General features: G+C 40.4%; 1 protein-coding gene across 1 annotated transcript in view; it reads left to right on the forward strand.

Annotated features, from left to right (window-relative positions):
• MOB1B (MOB kinase activator 1B) overlaps positions 1 to 20,606 on the forward strand; it is a 71,204-nt gene that overhangs the window by 36,722 nt on the left and 13,876 nt on the right. The window contains exons 2-3 of the mRNA XM_004088992.2: positions 4,525 to 4,691; positions 15,864 to 15,957. Coding sequence (XP_004089040.1) covers positions 4,525 to 4,691; positions 15,864 to 15,957 — 261 coding nt within the window. The remainder of the gene's footprint in view (positions 1 to 4,524; positions 4,692 to 15,863; positions 15,958 to 20,606) is intronic.

Consider the following 20,606-nt stretch of genomic DNA (forward strand, 5'->3'; position numbering starts at 1 on the left):
AAATAGGCTCTGGAACGCTAGGTAATTTGCCTGAGATATTAGCTGATGTGTGTCAAAGTTGGCCTTCACAGAATTGAACTCAGATTTTATTTTTTCTTTTCTTTTCTTTTTTTTTTCTTTTGAGACGGAGTCTTGCTGTGTCACCCAGGCTGGAGTGCAGTGGCGTGATATCGGCTCACTGCAACCTCTGCCTCCCGGGTTCAAGCAGTTCTCCTACCTCAGCCTCCTGAGTAGCTGGGATTACAGGTGTGCACCACCATGCCTAGCTAATTATTATGTTTTTAGTACAGATAGGGTTTCACCATGTTGGCCAGGCTGGTCTCCATCTCCTGACCTCGTGATCTGCCCACCTCAGCCTCCCAAAAGTGCTAGGATTACAGGCATGAGCCACTGTGCCCGACCGATTTTCTTTTTTTGGAGAAGGAGTCTCGCTCTGTCACCCAGGCTGGAGTGCAGTGGTGTGATCTGGGCATGGTGGCACATATCTATAATCCCAGCTACTTGGGAGGCTGCAACTTCCACCTCCCAGGTTCGAGCGATTCTCCTGCCTCAGCCTCCCAAGTAGCTGGGATTACAGGTGCACACCATGACACCCAGCTAATTTTTGTATTTTTAGTAGAGACGGGGTTTCACCATGTTGGCCAGGCTGGTCTCAAACTCCTGACCTCAAGTGGTCCGCCTACCTCGGCCTCCCAAAGTGCTGGGATTACAGGCATGAGCCACCGTGCCCGGCCTAGATTTTATTTTTTCTACCAAAGTATAAAGTTCTGGGAGGAGCATTGATCAAGAAAACACTGGAAGCCTAAAACGTCGGGGCAGAGTGGTTTGATTAGTAGTTGACTCTGGGGGAGTTGAGGCTCTGACTTACCTGAGTGCAGACACAGCTGAGGTCCCTGTAGTTCTCATGTACTCTTGCCAGACATTTTCAGAGCTGCTTGTCACATCTTCAGGTGCTGCAGCCATCTCAGCCGTGTGCTAATTAAAGGAAATATACTTAACACTTTGTCTGAAGATTTGCACCACATCAGTCATAGGAGACCTCTTTTCCTAATTAATCACACATAAATTAGTAAAATGCCTTTTTTGTAAAATATGTTTGTGAAGTATGTGTCTTTTTTTTTTTTTGGTGTCTTGCTTTGTCACCCAGGCTGGAGTGCAATGGCGTGATCTCGGCTCACTGCAACCTCCCCTCCTGGGTTCAAGCAATTCTCCTGCCTCAGCCTCCAGAGTAGCTGGGATTATAGGTGTGCACCATCACGCCCGGCTAATTTTTGTATTTTTCGTAGAGACGGGGTTTCGCCATGTTGGCCAGATTGTTCTTGAACTCCCAACCTCAGGTGATCCACCCGCCTCAGCCTCCCAAAGTTCTGGGATTACAGATGGGAGCCACTGCGCCCAGTGAAGTATGTGTCTTATGCGAAATTTTGATAAAGGGTTAGAAAGAGGAAACTGAAGTAAGTTTCAAGCGTGGTAGGCATATGTCTATTTATATTATTACCATTTATATTTATATAAATAAATTTTTAAATTTCATTTTATTTTTATTTTTTGGAGGCAGAGCCTCACTGTGTTGCCTAGGCTGGTCTCAAACTCCTGCCCTCTGGCAATGCTCCTGCCTCAGCTTTCTCAGTAGTTGGGACTACAGGCACGTACTGCCATACCTAACATTTATATTTTTATAATTATATTTTAGAGATGCTGGGAGCAAATTTGGTGTTTAATTACATTGTCTCATTAAACTGAAGAATTTCTGCATTCTAGTGTGGGTCTAGAGCTTGACTATATCTAATATTTGACCTTTGGATTTACACTTTTGCACTGGAAAGTCACTGAGTTGTTCTAAGCAGAGATGTATCATAATCTAATGAGTATTTTTATTTTTAAATTTTTTTCTTTTAGCTTCTGATTCTCTGGTTGAAAAAAAAATTTAAATATATTTTTTAGAGAGGGAGCCCTACCGTGTTACCCAGATTGGTCTTGAACTCCTAGGTTCAGGCGATCCTCCCACCTCAGCCTCCCAAAGTGCTGGGATTACAGGGAAGAGCCACTGTGTTGGGTCGATTTTTTATTTTTATTTTTCTAGACAGGGTTTTGCTCTATCACCCAGGCTGGGAAGCAGTGGCGTGATCTCAGTTCACTGTAGCCTTGACTCCCTGGGCTCAAGTGATCTTCCCATCTCAGCCTCCTGAGTATCTGGGGTTACAAGCATGGACTACCACACTTGGTTAATTTTTGTATTTTTTGTAGAGACAGTTTCACCATGTTGCCCAGATTGGCCTGGGCTCAAGCAGTCTGCCCGCCTCGGCCTCCCAAAGTGCTGGGATTATAGGTGTGGGCCACTGTGCTCAGCCCTGTGATGAGTGTTTTTAAAGTGATCCTTTTGCTGTTGAGTAGAGATAGGAGAGGGTGTGTGTTATGAGGAACATCAGTTTAATTCTAATTAAACACCTATGGAGAGAGCTACATTTAAATGAGAATGCCAGTACTTTAGAATGAAAAATACCTGTTATTTGAATTGTATATTCAGGTTGACTGGTAGATTCTTATTTTATTTCAAGATCCTCAATACTTTTTGACAGCTCCTCAGATGATTATAATAATGCAGCCAGGGGTTGAGAACTACTGGTTTATCTTCGGGAAAGAGGGAGGGATTGGGGTTGGGGGTGTAAACTTGAGAGGAGGTAGAGTGAAAAGCTTTGGAGAGTTTGGAAAGTGTAACCATTGTTTATGTGTTTTTTTTTTTTTGAGGGATTCCACTTCCGTATTCATATGTTCAAATGCCTAGATGTTTTTGATGATGCGAATTTAATAACATTAAAGTTTTCCCACTTCTCGAGCTGAGATCGTGCCACTGCACTCCAGCCTGGGTGACAGAGCGAGACTCTGTCTCAAAAAAAAAAAAAAAAGAAAAAAAAAGTTCCCACTTCTCCAGCTCTTTTTTTCTAGTCTGTTCCTTTTCATAAGAAGTGAAGGAGAATAATGGACAGGGGTGACCCCTAATTTGATAAAAATTTGCTAGTATTAACAGAAGGTTTAAAAATCACTCTCTCTCTTTTTTTTTTAAAAAAAGAGACGGGCCTCATTCTGTTGCCCAGGCTGCAGTAGAGTGGCATGATCATTGCTCACTGCAGTCTTGAACTCCTTGGGCTTAAGCTATCCTTTGGCTTCAGCCTCCCTAATCCCTAGCTGGGACTACAGGCTGCACCATCACACCTGGCTTAATTTTTAAACATTTTTTTAGAGCTGGGGGAGTCTCAATGCGTTGCCCAGGCTGGTCTCAAACTCCTGGCCTGATGCAATCCTCCTGCCTCTGGCCTCCCAAGTAGCTGGGATTACCAGTGTGAGCCAACACACTCAGCTCCCCGCCTCCTTTTTTTTTTTTTTTTTTTTTTTTTTTTTTTTTTTTTCAGAGATGGGGGTCTTGCTATGTTGCCCAAGTGGGAGTGCTGTGTCTATTCACAGGTGTGATCATAGTGCACTATAACCTCAAGGGATCCTCCCACCTCAGCCTCTTGAGTAGCTGGAACTAGAGGTGCCCAGCTCTCTTAAAAACTATTAAAACCACCTTGAAGCCTAGTTTCAGTTGATGCATTAAAAAATATTTATGTGTATATATACACATACACATACACTGTGTGTGTTTGTGTCTGTGTCTCTGTGTGTGCTTAAGCATTCAGAAATTTGAGCAAACCAGCCATACTAATGTCTAGTTACTTAACTGCTTAACCAGAATTCTGGACGAAAATTGATTACTGATACTTCCTATAATTGGGTAGAAAAACATGTAGCTTTGCTTTTCTTTCTTTTTTTTTTGAGACAGAATCTCACTCTGCCGGCCAGGCTAGAGTGCAGTGGCACAATCTTGGGTCACCACAACCTCTGCCTCTGGAGTTCAAGCGATTCTCCTGCCGCAGCCTCCTGAGTAGCTGGGATTACAAGGACCCGCCACCATGCCTGGCTAATTTTTTTGCATTTTTAGTAGAGATGGGGTTTCGCCATGTTGACCAGGCTGGTCTCCAACTCCTGACCTTGGGTGATCTGCCTGACTCTGCCTCCCAAAGTGCTGGGATTACAGGTGTGAGCTACTGTGCCTGGCTGAACATGTAGCTTTTTTTTCTTGTTCCAGGATTTTTATGTTTTATTGATATCAAATTGTATCTTTATATTTCTTTTAAGAAGGAAACAAATTTATTTTATTAGAATGAGAGAATAGGAGTGAAAGGAATAAAATAACTAAAACTTATCATGGAAGTACTTTTTTGTTTTTTAGATTACAATTTATAATCCTGAGTCATTAATTTATTGAGAAGAAGTGTTAGTTACAGCTTAAAAATTTTTCTTTTTGTGAATTAACTAGACACAGCAGAGAAAGTTTGTAGGAGTTTCGGATGGAGAGCACAGTAGTTACAGCAATTCTGTTGCTGGGATTTAAGCCAATACAGTTTAGGTCTAATGCTTGGTGAATGACTCTATTGAATGTCAGGCCTTAAATATTAAACCCTTTTTTTTCTTTTCTATTCATAGTGGTAGTCGCTCTTCTAAAACTTTTAAACCAAAGAAGAACATTCCAGAGGGTTCTCACCAGTATGAGCTCTTAAAACATGCAGAAGCCACACTTGGCAGTGGCAACCTTCGGATGGCTGTCATGCTTCCTGAGGGGGAAGATCTAAATGAATGGGTTGCAGTTAACAGTAAGTAGCCTTTTTATTTCTCAGTAGACTATGAATTAGGGTAATAGCCTCATTGTTGGTGAGTGTTGGTGCTATCCATTCTAGGATTTAGTTAGCAAGCTAATATCATAAAAGAGTGATATCTCAATCTAACTTTAACCTTCATGTTACTTTATTTACTTTATTATTATTATTTTTTGAGACAGGGTCTCACTCAGTCACCCAGGCTGGAAGGCTGGAGTACAGTGGCGCAGTTATGGCTCACTGTAGCCTTGACCTCCTGGGCTCAAGCAATCCTCCCACCCTCAGCCTCTAACGTAGCTAGGACTGTAGGCACATACCACCATGCCTGGCTCATTTACAAACATGTTTTAGTAGAGGTGGGGCTCTCACTATGTTGTCCAGGATGGTCTTGAACTCCTGATCTCAAGTGATCCTTCTATCTCAGCCTTTCACGGTGCTTGGATTACAGGCACTAGTCACCACATCTAGTCCTTGTTATTTTATTTCTGAATATGGAATTTTATGAAATCTTGTTTCCTATTTTAATACAAAGCATAGATTTACTATCTTCATTATAATAATAATTTTTCATTTGTCAAACACTGTATAGACACACCACTCTCCTTTCTACATGGATGATTTTATTTTATCTTTATAACCTTATGATGTAGGTATGATTGTTATTTTGGTTTAATAGATTGAGACAATTAGTAACTTGCCTAGGTCATATAGCTATTAAATGGCAGAGCCTGGGATCAAATATACAGCTATAGAATTTCAGAGTCTGTAGAGTCAACCACTATGCTAAATTGCCTTTCTCAGTGGCACACTCAGTTACTTGTCTAATTGTGCTTTTTTTATTTTTATTTTTATTTTGAGATCGACTCTTGCTCTGTCGCCCAGGCTGGAGTGCAGTGACATGATCTTGGCTCCCTCCAACCTCTGCCTCCTGGGTTCAAGCAATTCTTCTGCCTCAGCCTCCTGAGTAGCTGGGATTATAGGCACGCATCACCATGTCTGGCTAATTTTTGTATTTTTAGTAGAGATGGGGTTTCACCATGTTGGTCAAGCTAGTCTCGAACTCCTGACCTCGTGATCCACCGGCTTCAGCTTCCCAAAGGGCTGGGATTACAGGTGTGAGCTACTACGCCCGGCCAGTTGTGCTTATTTTTTAAAAAAAGACATCAAGTAGTCATCTTATGAAATTAGTAAAATATATTTATGAGATGTTCTTAACTCCTACAGAGAATAACGTATGAATAGTAATTATATTCTTGGGAATTAAGCCAGAGAAAATTGAGGAACAAAAGGTTCAGGGTTTTTCAACATTAGTGAAAAAAATAATAATAATAGAATTTTATAATTGAAGGAAATTTATTTGAATTTAGTAAAAATAAAATGAGGCTGGGCGCGGTGGCTCACGCTTGTAATCCCAGCACTTTGGGAGGCCGAGGCGGGTGGATCATGAGGTCAGGAGATTGAGACCACGGTGAAACCCCGTCTCTACTAAAAATACAAAAAAAATTAGCCGGGCGTGGTGGCGGGTGCCTGTAGTCCCAGCTACTCAGAGAGGCTGAAGCAGGAGAATGGCGTGAACCCTGGGAGGTGGAGCTTGCAGTGAGCCGAGATTGCACCACTGCACTCCAGCCTGGGCAACAGAGCGAGACTCCATCTCAAAAAAAAAAAAAAAAAAAAAGAAATTTCATTGAAAGCATACACAAAATGTCTAGGCTTTCAGGAAATGCAAAACAGTATTTTTCTTATATTTGATGGCCTCTTATAATTTGAACTACGTCATGGGATTTATAAATTGAGCTGCCCCCCTCTAACACCTTTTAGGAACCGGGATTTCATTATGATGTCTTAAAACTTACCATGACAGCATTTACGCAAGAGCCATGTTATTATGATGTGATTATCCTCCTGGACCAAGAGAGTCTAGTTATTTGAAATAAAGTGATTTATTTGCTTTATTGATGAGGCCTGCCGTATTTCTAAGATGGTTCTGTGTCATCTCCAAGACAGTATTCAGAATGAATCTCCATTATATGTGTACATTCTTTTTGTACCAATTTGTGCCTTTTTGTAAAATTTGAGAGTTCATTTGCTCATGTTTAAAATGTAAGGATGGCTGTATAGAGCTTCTATATTACAGTAGAGTCTGACTTTTACATATAAAAGCAAATAATCATTTTCTGTCTGTATTCTGTCTCTTTCTCAATTGCCACAACTGAGTGTCTGTACCTCTCTTATCTGCTAGGGATACATTCCAAGATGACCAGTGGATTCCTGAAACTGGTGATAGTACTGAACCTTATATACACTGTGTTTTTTCCTATACACTACATACCTATGGTAAAGCTTAAATTCATGAAGCTTAATTTAAAATGTATTAAAGATTAATTTAAAATTAAGCACAGCAAGAGATTAACAACTATTAAATAGAACGATTACAGTTATACTGTAGTAAAAGTTATGTGAATATAGTCTCTCTCTTTCAAAATAATCTTATTGTGCTTTACTTAACCCTTCTTGTAATCCTTCACTCTGATAACCAAGGTGGCTACTATAAGTGATTAATGGGCAGGTATACAGCTAGACAGAGGGATGATTCACATCCCAAGCGGACGGAGTGAGATGGTATGAGATGGTGTAAAATGTCATCACGTTACTCAGAATGGCACACAATTTTAAACTTAACATATTGTTTATTTCTGAAATTTTCCATTTAATATTTTCAGCCCATGGTTGATCACAGATAACTGAAACCATGGATAGTGAAACCACAGATAAAGGGGGACTACTGTACTACTGAAACACCTAGAACTTTGAGAACTCTTAAAATTTCACAGTAATTCTATGATTTTACTACAGCTGGACACAGATTGCTTTGGACTGAAGCATTAGAACATCTGCTTAGGGCATACTCTGCTTTGAAAATACAACATTTAACTGAAGTGTTGGACTTAAAATTTTCCTTATTTATAGCAATCTTCCCAAATGACACTTGATGAAGTAGGTGAATAGGGTTGGAGTCAGGACAGATACTTCCAGTCACTGGCAGTGATTCAGTAAACATTTCAGGTTCATAAAGGAGTAAAGGGAATTATTGATAAGATCTATATCCAAATAATAGGTGAAAGTATAATTACTTAGCTAATACAGGAGAAAAATAGAATAATAAAAAATAATCCTGAAGAATATAAGGAGAGACTGGGTGCATTGGCTCACGCTATAATCCCAGCATTTTGGGAGCCGAGGTGGGGAGGATTGTTTGAGTTCAGGAGTTTGAGACTAGCCTGGGCAAAATCTGTATCTACAAAAATATAAAATAAAATAAATTAGCTGGGAGTGGTGGTTCACACCTGTAGTCCTAGCTACTCCAGAGGCTGAGGCGGGAGGATGGCTCGAGCCCAGGAGTTCGAGGTTAGCCTGGGCAGCTTAGGGAGACCTCTTTTCTAAACAAATAAAATAAAAATTTATCCACCGAGGACTCTTGCATTCATCACTGTAGTTGAGATCTCTCCCCAGGCTTCACGAATTAGTCAAAACTCTACCTGATAACACTATTTTGGTGCCTAAATGTGATCTCAAAGTGAATATATTCAAAATGGAACACAGAAAAATATATTTGAAGTTATGAAAGTGACCAGTGGTCCATATAAATAGTCAGCTGATCTTGACAAAGAAAAAAAGGCAATTCAGTGGAGAAAGGATTATTTTTTTCAACAAATAGTGGTGAAACACTGGGACATCCGATGCAGAAACATAAATCTAGACACAGATTTACACCTTTCAGAAAAATTAGCATGAATTGAATAATAGACCTAAAAATACAACACGATACTATAAAACTTCTAGGAAAAAAAAAACAGGAGAAAAATCTATGCAACCTTGGATTTGGTGATGAGTTTCTACATACAAAACCAAAAGTGTGCTTTTAAAAGAAAAAATTAATAAATTAGACCTCATGAAAATTTAAGAGGCCGGGCACGGTGGCTGACGTCTGTAATCCCAGCATTTTGGGAGGCCACGGTGGGCGGATCACTTGAGCTCAGGAGTTCAAGACCATCCTGGCCAACATGATGAAACCCCATCTCTACTAAAAATACAAATAAAAAATTAGCCAGGCATGGTGGTGCATCCCTGTAGTCCCAGCTACTTGGCAGGCTGAGGCATGAGAATTGCTGGAGCCTGGGAAGTGGACGTTGCAGTGAGGCAAGATCGTGCCACTGCACTCCAGCCTGGGTGACAGAGCAAGACTCTGTCTCCAACAAAAAAAGAGAAAGAAAATTTAAAATTCTGCTCTGTGAAAGACATTGTAAAGAAAACAAAACATGAAGCCACTGGCTAGCAGGAAATCTTTGCAGACCACATACATGGTAAAGGACCTGTATCCAAAATATACATAGCGTTCTTAAATTCAGCAATAAGGGCTATGCTAGGCAACATAGCAAGACCCTGTCACTAAGAAAAGAATAAGCTAGCCAGAGATGTACATACATGTAGCCATAGCTACTTGGGAGGCTGAGGTGGGAGGAATACTTGAGCCCAAGAGTTAAAGGCTGCAGTGTACCATGATCCTACCACTGCAATCCAGCCTGAGCGACAGAGTGAGACCCTGTCTCTAAAAAATTGAAATAAAATAGAATTAATAAAAACGTAAGGAGAGAAAAAGCATCATACAATGAGTAGGATAAATAGCAAATAGTAGTATATTAATAGTAAGTTGAAATCCAAATATTATCAATAGTAATTGTATTAAATGTAAAGGACTAAATGGTCCAACACAAAAGTTGATTGTCCGGGCATGGTGGCTCATGCCTGTAATCTTTGCACTTTGGGAGGCTATGGTGGGAGGATCACTTGAGCCCAGGAGTTTGAGACCATCGTGGACAACATGGCAAATCTCCATCTGTACCAAAAATAAAAAAGTTAGCCAGGCATGGTGACGCACACCTGTGGTCCCAGCTACTTGAGAGGCTGAGGTGGGAAGATCGGTTGAGCCCAGAAGGTGGATGCTGCAGTGAGTTGTGATTGCACCACTGCTCTCTAGCCTGGGAGACAGAGTGAGACTCCATCGCAAAAAAAAGAAAAAAACAAAACAAAAAAAACCCCACACAAACACACCAATGTGTCAAGATGATTACAAAGCAAAACAAATCTGAATGCTGCAAGACATACTTTAAATATACAGCTATAGAATGCTTGAAACTAAAGTTAAACACTAATCCAAAGAATGCCGATAGTCGTGTTATGTCAGGTAAAGTAGACTTTTAAGGCAAAAAGCAATAAAAAAGGATATTTTAAAATGATAAATGGTTCAATTCCCAAATAGTATATAAAATTCTGAATGCATATGTTTCTAATAACATCTCAAAAATTTATTAATATTAGTCGACTGAACTAAAAGGAGAAGTAGACAAATCCATGGTCATAATGGGAGATTTTAACATTCCTCTTTCAGTAACAGATAGAAAACGCAGAAGAAAAAATCGGTAAGGAGTTAGAAAAATTTGAGCAACATGATTAACAGACTTGACCTAGGAGCACATGACCTAAGCACCTAAGAGTATATATATTTACATTTTCAAAAATGGAAACCAATACATTCTCTGACCATGGTGGAATCTGGCTAGAAAGCAGTAATAAACAGAAATCTGTATATGTTTGGAAAAAGTAAATCTCAGTGGAAATCAGAAAATATTTTGAACTGAAATTTGGTGATGAAAATACTATATATGGAAACTTGTGGGATGTATTATAGCTAAAACTGTGTTAGAGGAAATTTAGAGCACATAAATACATATATTAGAAAAGGAAAAATATTAAAAGTTAATGAACTAAGCATCAGTCTCCAGAGGTTGGAAAAACAACAGCAAATTAAATGCAAAGAAAGTTAAAAGAGCTGAGGCCGGGTGCGGTGGTTCATGCCTGTAATCCCAGCACTTTGGGAGGTCGAGGTGGGGGGATCACCTGAGGTCAGAAGTTCGAGACCAGCCTGGCCAACATGGCAAAACCACATCTCTACTAAAAATACAAAAATTAGCTGGGCGTGGTGGGGCATGCCTGTATCCCAGCTACTTGGGAGCCTGAGGCAGGAGAATTGCTTGAACTCAGGAAGCGGAGGTTGTAGTGAGCTGAGATTGCACCATTGCACTCCAGCCTAGGCAACAAGAGTGAAACTCCATCTCAAAAAAAAAAAAAAAAAAAAAGTTAAAAGAGGTTATCAGTAAAGAACAGAAGTTAGTAAAATAGAAAAAGAAACATACAATAAAGGGAATTGGGCTGGGCGTGGTGGCTCACACCTATAATCCCAGCACTTTGGGAGGCTGAGGTAGGTGGATCAGTTGAGGTCATGAGTTCAAGACCAGCCTGGCCAACATGGTGAAACCCCGTCTCTACTAAAAATACAGAAATTAGCCTGGTGTGGTGGTGGGTGCCTGTAATCCTACCTGCTTGGGAGGCTGAAGCAGGAGAATCACTTGAACCCGGGAGGCAGAGATTGCAGTGAGCCAAGATTGCAGCACTGCACTCCAGCCTGGGTGACAGAGCAAGACTTCATCTCAAAAAAAAAAAAAAGTGATTCTTTGAAAAGTTTAAAAATTTATAACTCCTGGTAAGATTGATCAAGAAAAAAATATTTTAATATTTTAAAAATAATATTAATTTAAAATATTAATTATTTAATAATATTAGAAAGCACAAATAACCAATATCAGGGATAAAAAAGTAAATACACACCAGATCTTACATAGTATTAAAAGTTGTAAGAGAGGCCGGGTGCAGTGGCTCACGCCTGTAATCCCAGCACTTTGGGAGGCCGAGGCGGGTGGATCATGAGGTCAGGAGATCGAGACCATCCTGGCTAACACGGCGAAACCCTGTCTCCGCTAAAAACACAAAAAATTCTCTGGGCGTGGTGGCGGGCACCTGTAGTCCCAGCTACTTGGGAGGCTGAGGCAGGAGAATGGCGTGAGCCCGGGAGGCAGAGCTTGCAGCGACTGCACTCCAGCCTGGGTGACAGAGCGAGACCCTGTCTCAAAAAAAAAAAAAAAAAAAAAAAAAAAAGTTGTAAGAGAATATTGTGAACAAGTTATAAATTTATCCCAATAAATTTGAAAGTTTAATTGAAATAACCAAATTCTTATAAAAATTCAACTTATCAAAGTTAACACTAGAATAAGAAATCTGAATAATCTTATAACTTAAAAAAAAAATTGTAATCTATTTAAAAACCTTGCCACAGTAGTATTTCCGTGAAACAAGGAAGAAATAACGCCAGCCTTTGGCTCTTACAAAGAATGGAAAAAATATTAGTTTTATGAGTTCTACATGAACATTAGAAGAAAGGGAACTAGGTCATCTAACTTTTGAAATGAACATAGATGTAAAAATTCTAATAAAAATATTAGTGAATTGAATCTAGTAACATTTTAAAAGTGTATATAATACATTATGACTAAGTTGAGTTTATTCCAGAAATACAAAGGTTAGTTTAACATTTGAGGGGCCTCAGGTTGTGGCTCACACCTGTAATCCCAGTGCTTTGGGAGGCCAAGGTGGAAGGATTGCTTGAGGCCAGGGGGTTCAGATCAGCCTAGGCAATATAGTGAGTCCCACTATTTTTTTTTTTTTTTTTTTTTGAGGCGGAGTTTTGCTCTTGTTGCCCAGGCTGGAGTGCAATGGCACGATCTCGGCCATTGCCTCCCAGGTTCAAGCTGTTCTCTTGCCTCAGCCTCCCGAGTAGCTGGGATTACAGGCATGCGCCACTGTGCCCGGCTAATTTTGTATTTTTTGTAGAGATGGGGTTTCTCCATGTTGGTCAGGCTGGTCTTAAACGCCTGACCTCAGGTGATCCACCCGCGTCAGCCTCCCAAAGTGCTGGGATTACAGGCGTGAGCCACCGCACCTGGCCGAGTCCCACTATTTATAAAACATTTTAAAAGTTAACCAGGTGTGGTGTTGCATGCCTATAGTCCTAATTATTCAGGGAGATTGAGGCGGGAGGATTGTTTGAACCCAGGAGTTTGAGGCTGCAGTGAGCTCTGACTGCACCCCAAGTCTGGGCAATAGAGTGAGATCCTACCTCAAAAAAAAATAAATAAGAAAAAAATGTTAATTGGTCATTGTAATTCACTGCATTAGCCAAAATCAAGGAGAAAAAAAATATATCACAACAATACATGCAGGAAAACCATTTGTTAAAGTTCAAAATCCATAATAAAAGGGTTATCAAGTAATAGATGAGAACTTTGTTCTGATAAAGCATACCTATTAGCAGAATAGCTATAACATTATAATAGTAAACGTTGAAATTTTTTCTTAATTTAGGAAAGAGTCAAGGATATCCACCACCAATATGTTACTGGAGTCATTTTTTTTTTTTTTTTTTTTTTTTTTTTTTGAGACGGAGTCTCGCTCTGTCACCCAGGCTGGAGTGCAGTGGTGTGATCTCAGCTCACTGCAACCTCCGCCTCCTGGGTTCAAGCAGTTCCCCTGTGTCAGCCTCCTGAGTAGTTGGGACTACAGGCGCATGCTGCCATGTCCGGCTAATTTTTGGTATTTCAGTAGAGATAGGGTTTCACCATATTGTTCAGGCTGGTCTCGAACTCCTGACCTCAGATGGTCCACCCACCTCAGCCTCCCAAAGTGCTGGGATTACAGGTGTGAGCCACTGTGCGCAGCCAGTTACTGGAGTCTTAACCAATTCAGTAAACAAGAAAAATAATAAAAAATATACTGACTGGAAAGGAAGAAAGAATTATTTTTTTCATTTATAGCCAATAAAAAATATGTTGATTGGTCTGAAAATCCCTTTTCAGGAAAAGAAAATACGTTGAAAATCTAAAAGACCATAATTATTATTACTAATAGATGAATTTAATGAGGTTGTCAGCTCTTGGGTCAATATAAAATTATGAATATCTCATCACCAGGAAATAGAGGCCAAAAAAAGAAAAATGAACAACAACAAAAAAGGAAAAAAATATTAGCATCAAAAATATCAACCTAGGAACAAATCTAATGAAACCTGGAAACTATTCCTTTATGATTAGTGCATTTTGTTCTCTTTTTTTAAAATTAAATTTTTATTTTTTTGAGGGGGTTTTGCCCTGTCATCCAGGGTGGAGTGCAGTGGCATGGTATCATGGCTCACTGCAGCTTTGAACTTCCCTGGCTCATGTGATCCTCCCACCTCAGCCTCCTAGAGTGTTCCAGAGTGCTGGGATTACAGGCATGACCACCATGCCCAGCTAATTTATTTATTATTAAATTTTTTGTAGTGATGGGATTTTACTGTGTTGCCCAGGGTGGTCCCAAACTCTGGGGCTCAAGTGATCCTCCCCAGGCCTTGGTTTCCCCAAGTGCTGGGGTTACAGGCGTGAGCCATCATGCCCGGCCTATGCTCTTTTTAAGAAATTTATACATGTCAAAGGTCACAAATATATTTTTCTATGTTCTTTTAAACGTAATTGTCTTGCCTTTCACATGTAGAGGTACAGTCTACTTTGAATTGCTTTTTGGGTATGACATCAGTGAAGAGTCAAATTTTATTTGATTTCATTTTACTTTATTTATTTTTTTGAGATGGAGTTTTGCTCTTGTTGCCCAGGCTGGAGTGTGATGGCACAATCTCGGCTCACTGCAACCTCCGCCTCCTGGGTTCAAGCAATTCTCCTGCCCCAGCCTCCCGAGTAGCTGGGATTACAGGCATGTGCCACCACACCTGGCTAATTTTGTGTTTTTAGTAGAGACAAGGTTTCTCCATGTTGATCATGGCCAGTCTCGAACTCCTGACCTCAGGCGATCACCTGCCTCAGTCTCCCAAAGTGCTGGGATTACAGGCGTGAGCCACCGTGCCCAGCCTCATTTTACTTTATTTTTTTTTTTGAGACAAGGTCTCGTTCTTTGGCTCAGGCTGGAGTGCCGTGGCGAGATCATAGCTCATTATAGCCTTGAACTCCTGGAGTCGAGCAATCCTCCCGTCTCAGCCTTCTGAGTGATGTGGCTTGGACTGCAGGAGGAGCACCACCATACTTGGCTAATTTTTAAAATATTTTTTGCAGAGATGGGGTCTTGCTGTGTTCCCCAGGCTGGTCTTGAACTCCTGGCCTCAAGCCATTCTCTTGCCCCAGCCTCCCGAAGTGCTGAGATTACAGGTGTGAGCCAATTGTGCCTGGCCAGGTTTTATTTTTTCCCCGTAGCAATAACCAGTTGATTCAGAAATATTTATGAAAAGATTGTCCTTTGCTTATTCTGCAATGATGGCTATGTCATAAATCAAATGTTTCATCTGTGTTTGCATCTGTTTCTGTAATTGCCTAGGTCTCTCTTCTGTTCCATTGGTCTACTAAAATCATACTGTTTTATTCGTTGTGCTTTATAAATCTTAATACTTTCCTTAGTTTTTGTTTTGAGACATATTCCGTCACGCAGGCTGAAGTGCAGTAATGTGATCATGGCTCACTGCAGCCTGACTTCCTGGGCTCAAGGAGTCCTCCCACCTCACCCTCCTGTGTAGCTGGAACCACAGGCATGCACCACCATGCCCAGCTAATTTTATTTTTATTGGCAGAGACGAGGTCTCAGTGTATTTCCCAGGCTGGTCTTGGGGCTCAAGCGATTCTCCAGCCTTGTCCTGTGAATGTGTTGGGATTACAGGTGTGATGCATCGTGCCCAGTCTGGTTCTTCTTTAAGAACGTGTTGGATTCTTGCCTTGTTGCATTTTCAGATAAATCTTAGCCTTTTTAGGGCCTATGGAATGGCATCCCACTATCATTTCAATTTGTAGTTCCATGATTACCAACATCTGTTCATAGGACATTTGACCACCTGGAAATTTCTTTTGTGAAGTGACAGTTTAAAACTGTCTCACATTTCTCAGCTGTGTTGTCTTTTTCTTATTGATCTATATGAGTTCTTTATGTATTCTGGGTATAAGATTTCTGTTGTTTGTATGTGTTGCAAATAATTTCTTGCTCTCTATGCTTGCCTTTTTGCTCTCAAGGGAGTTGTTTGATGAACACGAGCTCCTCATTTCAATGTATTGAGACTTCTGTGTATGGTTTTCACCTGTTCTTTGTAGGGGAACGAACTCTGATAAGCCTATTCTGTTCAAGTACAATCAAAATTTCATTTTAAATTTAGCCATTCTGTTTTACTTACAACTGATACTTGCTTTACAGCTGTGGATTTCTTCAATCAGATCAACATGCTTTATGGAACTATCACAGACTTCTGTACAGAAGAGAGTTGTCCAGTGATGTCAGCTGGCCCAAAGTAAGACATAGTTAATGATTAGTTTTTTATTTTTACATTATTTTACGGTTCTTAGAGAAGAACGAGGTTTCTGACCATATAATTTTTCTACTTAGCATCTCTTTCTGAGGTTTGCCAGTGACTATTAATCTATATTCCGTAGCTTGGGCTTTGTGACTCTCCATCTTGCCTTTCCTCTGCTTATGTGTCTTCTCTAGTCTATCCTAACTGGATTACTGGAAATACCTTGCTGTTCCCTCCATTACTTACTTCTCTGGAAGCTTGCTTGTTCTCTTCTTCTCTTGGATATTTTTCTTCTCTCCCATTTCACTCCTGTCATTTTCTGTCAATATTTCAAAAAATCTTACTGATCTTCAAGTCTACTATCAAATACTTCTCTGTCAAAGCCTTCTGATTTCATCAGACTATTTAACTTTTTTTACCTTTGTAATGAAATTTGTTTGTTATATTTCTTACATTATTCATATATGTTTTATTTAACCTGTTGGATTTGTTCTTTTAATTCCCTTTTGGTGCAAGGACAGAGCTTGCCACCTTGTTTTAACACCCAAAAAATGTGGGTTGAATCAGTACATTTTGGAAACTAGCTTTTATTATTACTTCTACTAATAATAGCAATGACAGTTACCATTTATTTAGTGGTACCTAAATGTAAGGCCTTTCATACATGTTTTTTACATCATATGTCAACATTCATTATAAGAATATTGCTCTATGCATTGCCATAGACTCAAAGAATTTAGTCAAATGATGAAAGAGCCCATAACAGAATTATAATATTGTAGCTTAGGAAAAATATGGAGATACCATATGAAGAGGTAAAAGAAGTTGGCCGTTCTCAGTAAAGAGAAAGGAAGACCGCACTAGGAAAGACACAAAGCTGTGTTTGAACCTTCACTTCTTTCTAGCCCATGGAGATGAGTATAGCTGCAGAGCTATTCAAAATCTAGTGTCTGTCAATTCCCTTCCTCCATTTACACCTCTTCCTGCAGAAGTATGTTTGTGGTTTTTACCCGTCACGGGACTGTTTACTTTGGAGAAACGTCTTCTGTGGACTTTGTATGGGGTTTGTAGTTGCAGGTGCATCTTTTATTCTCTCCTCACCCTGTTTGAACTTGTATGAACTGTCACACTCCCCACCTCGCCTTTTTGAAAAGTCTAGTCAAGATAGTCCCTTTAAAAAATAATGTGGCCGGGCGCGGTGGCTCACGCTTGTAATCCCAGCACTTTGGGAGGCCGAGGCGGGCTGATCACGAGGTCAGGAGATCGAGACCACGGTGAAACCCCGTCTCTACTAAAAATACAAAAAAATTAGCCGGGCGTGGTGGCAGGCACCTGTAGTCCCAGCTACTTGGAGAGGCTGAGGCAGGAGAATGGCGTGAACCTGGGAGGCGGAGCTTGCAGTGAGCCGAGATTGCGCCACTGCACTCCAGCCTGGGCGACAGAGTGAGACTCCATCTCAAAAAAAAAAAATAATGTGGTTTAGGCTGGGCACAGTGGCTCACGCCTATAATCCCACACTTTGGGAGGCTGAGACTGGCAGATCATCACCTGAGGTCGGGAGGTTGAGAGCAGCCTGGGCAACATGGTGAATCTCGTCTCTACTAAAAATAGAAAAATTAGCTGGGCGTGGTGGTGTGCATCTGTAATCCCAGCTACTCAGGAGGTTGAGGCAGGAGAATCACTTAAACCTGGGAGGTGGAGGTGAGGTTGCAGTGAGCTGAGATTGTGCCAGTGCACTCCAGCCTGAATGATAGCGTGAGACTCTGTCTCAAAAAAAAAAAAAAAAAAGTAATTAAAAATAAAAAAGACATTAAATAAGTTTTAAAGACATAGGTGTCTCCTAGTTTTATCATCACAGGTAGAGTGTGAATTTCTGTTACTTGTTATTTTGGGAAGATTTCTTAGAGGAATGGGGGCATTTAGAAATGAAATCAGTCCCCCTTTAGTATTAATTCTTGCCAGTGTTACTGGTGTTCACTTTGGTTCACTTGTGAAAATAGATGTGTTTAATTTTTCTATTCTGTGGTTAGTTATGCCTTGAGAAATTAAATAGCACTGCCTTCTAAGAAAGCCAGTTCTTCTGGCTTGAGAGCTGTTTGTCTCTCCTCCTGTATGCATGCATGTGTGCATACATAACGTTAAAGCTGTGTAGTCTCTTGCCTGCCTGTCTGCTTCCCTCTCTTTCTCTTTCTTCCTTCTTTTGCTTCCTTTCTCCTCCTTCTCTTTCTTCTTTCTCTACATCTCTTTTCTTCTTCCTTCTCTTCTTTTCTTTCCTCCCTCTCTTCCTTTCTCCTTTTTTTTTTTGGGAGAATCTTGACATTTTCCAGTCATTAGTGCTAAGAAGATGTAGTTGTTGTCATAGTTCTTCATTTTTACCAGCAGATGCAGGATTGTGCCTAGGAGAGGCATTTGTTAATACTTAATAAATGCTAAGCCCCTTGCAAAGTGGTATTGAATGATGGCTCATAGAACTTTGTTCTCAGATACTGTTTTTTTATTTTTATTTTATTTTTTTGAGACAGAATCTTGCTCCATTGCCCAGGCTAGAGTGCAGTGGTGCGATCTTGGCTTACTGCAACCTCTGCATCCTAGGTTCAAGAGATCTTCCTGCCTCAGCCTCTTGAGTAGCTGGGATTACAGGTGCATGCCACCATACCCAGCTATTTTTGTATTTTTAGTATAGACGGGGTTTCATCATGTTGGCCAGGCTGGTCTCAAACTCCTGACCTCAAGTGATCTGCCCTCCTCGGCCTCCCAAAGTGCTGGGATTACAGGGGTGAGCCACTGCACCTGGCCTTCAGTTACTGATTTTTATTATTATTAAAAAAGAAATTGTGAATTGGAGTTTGCAGTTTACAAGTTCATGCTGTGATGACAGAAGTACATTTCAAAGAGAGTAGGCTGTCAAAGGTAGAATGAGAAAGGCATCACAGCAAAATAGAGCTACAGAATGAAGGAAATCATCCTAAGTATAAACACGACGAAAGAAAAAGAAGAGATTAGGGAGTCATAGTTGTAAACTCTAAAGGTCTAAGCAATATACAATTATTTTATGTTATGTTATGTTATGTTGTTATGTTATGTTATGTTATGTTATGTTATGTTATGTTATGTTATGTTATTTTTTGAGACAGAGTCTCGCTCTTTCACCGAGGCCAGAGTGCAGTGGCGCGATCTCGGCTCACTGCAAGGTCTGCCTCGCGGGTTCACGCCATTCTCCTGCCTCAGCCCTCTGAGTAGCTGGGACTACAGTAGCCTGCCACCACGCCCGGCTAATTTTTTGTATTTTTAGTAGAGACGGGGTTTCACCGTGTCAGCCAGGATGGTCTCGATCTCCTGACTTCATGATCCGCCCGCCTTGGCCTCCCAAAGTGCTGGGATTACAGGCGTGAGCTACCGCGCCTGGCCTAATTATTTTATTTTTCAAAAAGCCTTAGGATATTGAAAGTTAATATTTTTTAAAAACACTTCAGGATATTGAAAATGATTCTTTAGTTTACCTTGTCTGTTTCTGATTTTTACATTTAAATATGAATGTGAAACATCTGAAAATGATTGACAAGATGAAAAACATGATTGTGAGGGAAGGTTAAAAATGTTAAGGTTTCTTAACATAAGGTAGTAAGCATGGTTGTGCCCCTGTCTCTTAAGAATAATGATGGGCTGGGGATGGTGGCTCACACCTGTAATCTCGGCACTTTGGGAGGCCAAGATGGGAGGATTGCTTGAGCCCAGGAGTTCAAGGGTGCAGTGAGCTATGCTTGTGCCACTGTACTTCAGCCTAAGCTACAGAGCAAGACCCTGTCTCAAAAAAAAGAAAAAAAGCATAATGATGGCTAAAATCTTACCATTCATGGTCTCTAGCTCCTAAGAGGAGCAAACAAGGAGATACAATAGGCTTAAATTGCACTAAGAACTTTAGTGTTATATTAGAATCTTTTGATTGTGAAAGTGATTTGGACTGTGAAAGTGATTAAACAGTAAAAACAGGATATCAAGAGGTGTTGGAAAGTATCTCCTTGGAGACCTTCAAAGTGGACTTCATCCTTATTGCCCACACTTTCGGCAGTAAGGTTGTCTACAGAATGTTTAATTCAGGTATATCTTGTTTAATATTATTGTTCAGGTATAAGTAGTTCTGATTAAATAGAAAGCATCCTCATTTATCCTATCCAAAGATAATTTTTATTGTTTAAAATACCCTGTAGTATTTTTCTATTATATATTTTCATCTCCTTTCCCAGGCTCACTGACCTGTCATTTAGCCCAAACTCTGGGAACAAGGGTAGAATTGAATCAAAGGGAGAAGTTAAGCAGCAGGAGTAACCTTTTGGAAACTAAAATACTAAATGCTAGTTCAGTTTAGAGATTTTTCCACTTTGGAATTTCACCTGTATGCATCTTCCTTATCTCAAAATTCAGGGTATGTGTGTGTGTGTGTGTAACTCTTTTAGGGGTTTTTTTTTTTTTTTTTTTTTTTTGAGACGGAGTCTCACTCTGTTGCTCAGGCTGGAATGGGCACCATCTTGGCTCACTGCAACCTCTGCCTCCCTGGTTCAAGCGATTTCTGGCTAATTTTTGTATTTTTAGTAGAGATGGGGTTTCACCATGTTGGCCAGGCTGGTCTCGAACTCCTGACCTCAAGT

This window comes from Nomascus leucogenys, chromosome 9 (genome assembly GCF_006542625.1).
Source record: "Nomascus leucogenys isolate Asia chromosome 9, Asia_NLE_v1, whole genome shotgun sequence".
Taxonomy (NCBI): Eukaryota; Metazoa; Chordata; class Mammalia; order Primates; family Hylobatidae; genus Nomascus; species Nomascus leucogenys.